Source organism: Zosterops lateralis (genome assembly GCF_965231275.1).
Source record: "Zosterops lateralis genome assembly, chromosome: 6".
NCBI classification, from domain to species: Eukaryota; Metazoa; Chordata; class Aves; order Passeriformes; family Zosteropidae; genus Zosterops; species Zosterops lateralis.
The window spans coordinates 16,377,253-16,383,252 of record NC_139761.1 but is presented as its reverse complement, the minus strand read 5'-3'; the positions used below and the strand labels follow the sequence as shown (position 1 = coordinate 16,383,252).

General features: G+C 41.3%; 1 protein-coding gene across 1 annotated transcript in view; it reads right to left on the bottom strand.

Annotated features, from left to right (window-relative positions):
• Nucleotides 1-546: 546 nt before the first annotated feature.
• CCDC88C (coiled-coil domain containing 88C) overlaps nt 547-6,000 on the bottom strand; it is a 95,818-nt gene continuing 90,364 nt past the window's right edge. Inside the window, exons 29-31 of the mRNA XM_083863633.1 lie at nt 5,193-5,494; nt 4,002-4,217; nt 547-2,816 (exon numbers count right to left, since the gene is read on the bottom strand). Coding sequence (XP_083719759.1) covers nt 1,803-2,816; nt 4,002-4,217; nt 5,193-5,494 — 1,532 coding nt within the window. The 3' untranslated portion in view covers nt 547-1,802. The remainder of the gene's footprint in view (nt 2,817-4,001; nt 4,218-5,192; nt 5,495-6,000) is intronic.

Sequence of the window (6,000 nt, the reverse complement as noted above, 5' to 3'; positions counted from 1 at the left end):
GTTTACTAACAACATGTCATTCATTATGTTCTAAAATTGCCATATAGCGCACAATTTTAAATTTGTTGCAAAACTATAGTTTGCAACCAAAATAGTAGAGAAGGCAGAAAGGTTTTGTTTTTTTGCCATTCTCTTCATGTTGAAAGATGAATAATTTCTCACTTTCATAAGGCATCCTGAGAGTTAAGTACAAAACAGACCATACAAGATGCAAGGTTGGTGAAAATTGACAGTATGTTTGCCCTTGTCTGAAGTATTTCAGAGAAGCATAAAAATCTATTGGGTGAATTGCAGAATGAACTGTAAGTCACATATTTTGCATGTTCAACACTCCTGCAGTCTTCAGTAAGAAGGTTACAGTTAAACAAGACCTCTGGTACACCTTGTATGTTATAAAAACAAATACAACTTCACCACAGAGACATACAAATCAATGCTAAGGCTTATGAAGAGCTGTTGCAGACAGATCTGTAGCACTGTGAATCACCTTTTTGGGGTTCTTATTTTTCCAAGGACAAAAAGTACATTATCAATTTATTTTATTTTAATCTTTATTATAAACAATTTTGTAGTCTTCAGAATGGGATTGCTACATATTATATAACAAAAACATCATCAAATGAATCAGTTTTATCTTTTACTAAATTAAATCAGAACAAGCAAAACAAGTATTTTTTAAAGGATTTAGTCTATTGCAAGAAGAACAGCTTTACAAACACGGAATTAAAGATACACATTTGATCATATATACATAAGCAGCTGATGACACTGGACAGAAACATACAAGGAACTTCTTTGCACATAAATAGATTTTTAAAAGTATATTTCTTTCACATGTGTACAAAATTATTTTGCTTTCTATACTGAGAAAAATTCTTGGAGACAAACAAAGATTTCTAAGAGACAAAAGCCCACATAGGATGTGAGCTGTCATGCACACAAGGATCTAATAATACAATTTACACAGCATTCTTATACAGTACTTGAGCTTCTTATATACATACTTACAGGACACTTTTGTACACGAGATGCCACCTTTGCAATTGAAATGGCATCTCCCCTGAAAGGCTGCATTAGTTCCAGTGTTTGTATAAAAGAAAAACAAGTTTCAAAAGGCAGCACCACTCTGCAGAATCAAGGATCCACTGAACTGCAGCTCTAGTGAAGGCAGTGGGGTAATTATGCTGGTTTCTGTGTTTACACAGTCCAAGTGGGAAAGGCTGAGATGTGACCCTTGAAGTCTATACAATACCTTCTATAAGATGTGTCTGTGGGTAGAAAAATAGATTTGACCAGACCCATGGCTAAAGCCACGCACTTTTGCTCTTCATATCTACGCTACTTAAATCAAGCATTTGGTTCTGTCTTTGGGGGAGAAGTTTGGCTTTTATATGACCTTTTCAGTGTGGTTATTTTCCAATGGTGGGGCTGAGTTTAGCACACACAGGACCTGTGAAACTTTTCTTTAATGCATGCAGAAAGGGTGCACAGTGCAGCAATGATAGAGGACCTTGCCAAGCTTCTGCTGGACTGAGGAATGCTCATAATCTGTGAGAATCAGGTGCCAAGTTTGCTGTGAGATTAGGTCAGGCTTCCATTGTTTTAGGCACAACAGTGTCAGAAGAAGGACTGGGGTTTTGCTCCTTGATTCCCTTAATCACACTCTTCCAACTAGGAAACAGTACATGGAGAACAGTCAGAATAGCCTGTAGGTGATGCCTTTTAAGACCTGACGGTGTCTAGATAAATGGTACCTGGACATCAGCCATACCAAACACACATATTACAGCTACACCTGTGAGTTACACACAGCCATACTCATACCAAACTGTCTGCTGATCCCCCTGGGGGTCAGGAGACCCAGGAGTGCTGTTGGAGCTGCTTCCTCTCACGGGCTCCTCTACAGCCCCAGAGCTGCTTTCTAACAGCTTACCCTGGCACTTGGTAAGTGCGGCATCACCCTGGCCTTGCCCTGGGGAAGTATTTCCCTCAGTGCTGGTGCAAACAGCTCTGGCAGGAGCCACTGTGGCCACCTCCTCAGTACGAGGTGCTGACTTGGGTTTGGCTTTCGAGGGAGTATGGGATGCAGACGAGTAGTGTTGCCCATGGTTCACACGCTCTTGCTGCTGGACATTCAGACTGCTGGTGGATGCAGTGGGTGAGGCAGAAAACTGATGGAAGGAGAGTGGCCTCTCATCTTTTGACGGGACGAGGGAAAGGCGCCTCGCATCGAGCTGCCGACAGCGGGAATCGGCACCCTGCACGGAACCCGCCACCTTTGCGGACTGCGGCCTCTCTCTTAAGGGTGCCTGGGAGCTCGTTGGCACAGAAGCCCTGGTGCTCTGACAGACAATGTCCTTGCCCCCATGCAGCTCTGCTCCTGACTTCTGAGGGCTCTCCTGCCTGTAGGCCTCTGGGCCAGCCGCCCTGAGGAGGTCTGCAGAGGCCAAGCTAAATGCCCTGCTCAGTGATGTGCTCCTCCTGCTCACGGTTCCAGGCTGCTGAGGCTGTGCCATCTGCCGCACCCCGCTGGCAGACTGGTGCTGTGGGGTGTGACCAAGCTTATGGGGCCCTTGGGGGTTTGCCAGAGCATCAGGTTCAACTTGTCTGAGGTTTGGCTTCATGTAATTGTCAGGCTTAGCTGTTCTTCCTTCTTCACCAGCCACAGCCATCTTCACAGGTGGAGCAACAAGACTAGTGGACATCTTAGCAGCCTCCTTTCTGCAGGGCTGAACCAGCAAGTTCCCAGTAGCTGAAGGCTCATTTGCTTTCCTAAAATAATCGCTGAGCAAGTCATCTCTGTGAGTGGAGGTGTCCTGGTGTGAGAAAATACACACGTCACATTAATGACAACACATTTGGTTTGAAGAATCATGCAGAACTCTGTATTCACAAAATCTTCCTTCCCACTTAATTTAAGCCAAACACAATCATAGATTTTACACAGTGGAAACAGAAGAGATGAATGTTTAAAATGGGTATAAATCCAACTCAAGGAATAATGTGCTTATCGTGATTAGATTGTGACAGCCTTGTTTGCCAGGTTAATGGTCATAATTTTAAAATAATTTTGGTTGCAACCTGGACAGCAGCCCTTTTGTTTCCTTTCACATTAGCCACTGTCACTTTAACATCAGTATCATATTGATGACATCAGCCACTGGTCTCAGCAGATATCCATGATGTCTGTCATATTCCAGAAAACAGTCCATCTGGATAACTCTACTGTAACTTCAGGGATGTAACAGAAGTCAATACCTTGGGGAGATGTGCTAGCATTACAAAAACGTTTCATTCCTTCTCCTTCACCTCTCCCGCTCAATATACTATGTATGTTAAAAGCTACATGTACAATACAATGATATGTACAAAAAAAATCATTACAAAAATTGTTTGCCTACAATGAACTCGCAAATTTCCAGTCAGACAATTAACCTGGCAGTAAAAGAAAATATACAATGAGATTTCATAGGGATGGTCCATGCAATCCAAAAATGGCGATGTTTGATCAGCTGCCATTGTACTATTAGGAAAAGGCATGCTCAGAACAGTTAAGGGACATGCTGTCATTACCAACAACATGCTGAACAAGCTCATGAAATTTACTTCTTTACTCTTCTCTAGGGAGCATGTTTAAAGCTTAATATACTTATTTCACTAGTGTTCCAAATATTTCTTCCAGTCAAAAAACTCATTTTCCATAAGCAAACACCATCAAAGGTAATAGTGCACTGTGAAAATTTCTAAGCTCAACTAAGTGTTAAAGTGTTAAGGTTATTTTTAACTTTATTGAAACAGCTGTTACAGAACGACAAATCCTCCGAAAGCACGCACGTGTACGAACAAACGCTGCAAATACTTTATGAGCAATTAATGCAAATGATCTGCCAGCCTTTTAAGTAACAACTAGGAGTTACAGTATGCTTCTATAGGTATTAATATGCTAGCAAAAGCTGTAGTAAGTCAGGAGCTGTTGCCTTCGTAATAAGAACAATGGATACCCTGGGGATATAGAATGAAGCACATCTCCTATTTCCCCTGCCTGTTCTGTGCCTCACGCTGTCGGGACATGAAACACTGAGGATCGACTCGAGTGACTGCGAATGTTCCTGATGAATGGAAGGACATAGGGAGTAGCAAGAGGGATACAGTGCATCAGCTTCTAACAGAAATTGGTGTAATGAAATCATTTCATTCTCATTTAAACTGCGCCGATGCTGAAAAGGAACAGGATGACAGAAAGAATGAAAATGGACATGGTCAGGTAGTTACAGACACACAAAAGTAATAATTTTAAACATCTCTAAAAGCTAAGAATTGTACTTAGGGTAATGAGGGAGTAGGAGGCATATTTAAATACTACTGTGAAAATTCAAGGACCAGAATTTACTGATGCCATGAAATGGCACAGTTCTGCTGATTTCAATACTTTTACCAAGGCATTCATAAACCAGAGATCTCTGTTCACTTACACTATCAATTAACTATTTCTAAAATATTAAAATAGCGTTCAAATGGTGCACTGCCTCACTATTGTACAGGATGTCTGAGCAGTGAAAGACAAATGCCATCCTGTTAACAGTTCTTGAAAAAAGCACTTCAGTGAGTGACATATTCTTGCAGTCACTGAACCAACAGGACAGTATCAGTCAACATACAAACATGGTTAAAGTATCAAAAACTTCCTTCTGCAAGAAAAACAGACTTTCTCAAATGCACTGAAATCTTCAGAGTATGATTTGGTTTTAACAACTGCATATTTTGCACTTTAATTGAAAACTATTCTAGGTTTCACTCCTAATTATAGACTTAGCAGCTGAAAATTACACAGAAAATTTACCAGTTTATAAATAAAAAATACCTGGAGCTGAGAACTGATGATACAGAACCTTGACCACAATTATTTGCTAGCAAAAATCCCCAGCAGTCCAATACATGGTACTTGCAGTGAATTATCTGATTTGCCATAGCTGATAAACTAAAATAAATTAGCAGAGTGCTATATGAAAGCTAATTTTACCATAGTTATTGAAACTGTCTTCAATTCATTTTGCAAGATTTGATAGTACTTGTGTATATGAACAAGGATCATATCTTGTCTCTCTTTGTTTCCCTATGCCCCCATCCTCCTAAATAGAGCTTTGAACAGTTTTTTGACATCTGGAATGGGCTATCTAGCTCTTTTTACTTACACTTGGTAGAGTCAGCCTGTTGCTCTCTTCCAAGAACTCTTCCAAAGTTACCATCTCACTGCCAGGTGAGGCAGACCGCTGCCTGCCTGCATGAGACTGAGATGGATTGCTCTTCTGAGGTATATCACAGGACATCAAACCATTCCTGTGGGAGGAGGACTCATGCCTGCTGCCAGGGCTTAAGAAAGCAGCAACTGAGTGAAGGGAATATGTGTCTCGGAGCAAGACTGGTGCCTCTCTGCTTGGCACCATATCTTCACTGCTGAGGCTCTCAGTTCTACCATGGATATGGTCTAAGGAACCTGAAGAGAAGCATAAATACCATTAATGACACTGCTCTGACATCATTTCAGTAGATTTCACACTCAGGTAGGAACTTTATCATCCTGGGCCATTTCCACACAGACTGGGTGGCATTTTTTACCTTCCTTTTTTCTCCTACAGAGCTCAAAGCAATCAGAGCTTTGAGAAATCAAGATGGCTAAATATCTTACCGCACCCTAAACAAGCACAACTACTCCAAAGAATAAAAATAGCACTGGGGCTAATAAGCCTTATATTAGTAAGATAGTATTGGAGTGCCTCTTTACAACTTTTGTGTCATTTAAAGATCTCCCAGTCTTGGCTGTGTGATCTGAGAGCTAGAACCTGACAGTGGAAAAACAGAAAGCAGATTCTTCCACAGTGTCAGGTCTCTTGGCATCCTTCAAGGATGCACAATTTGCAAAAGCAAATCTCCAGAGCACACTGATATCATCCACAAGCTGTGTGAGGAGCAAGAACCACAGAGATCTGTTGCTGTAGAGAG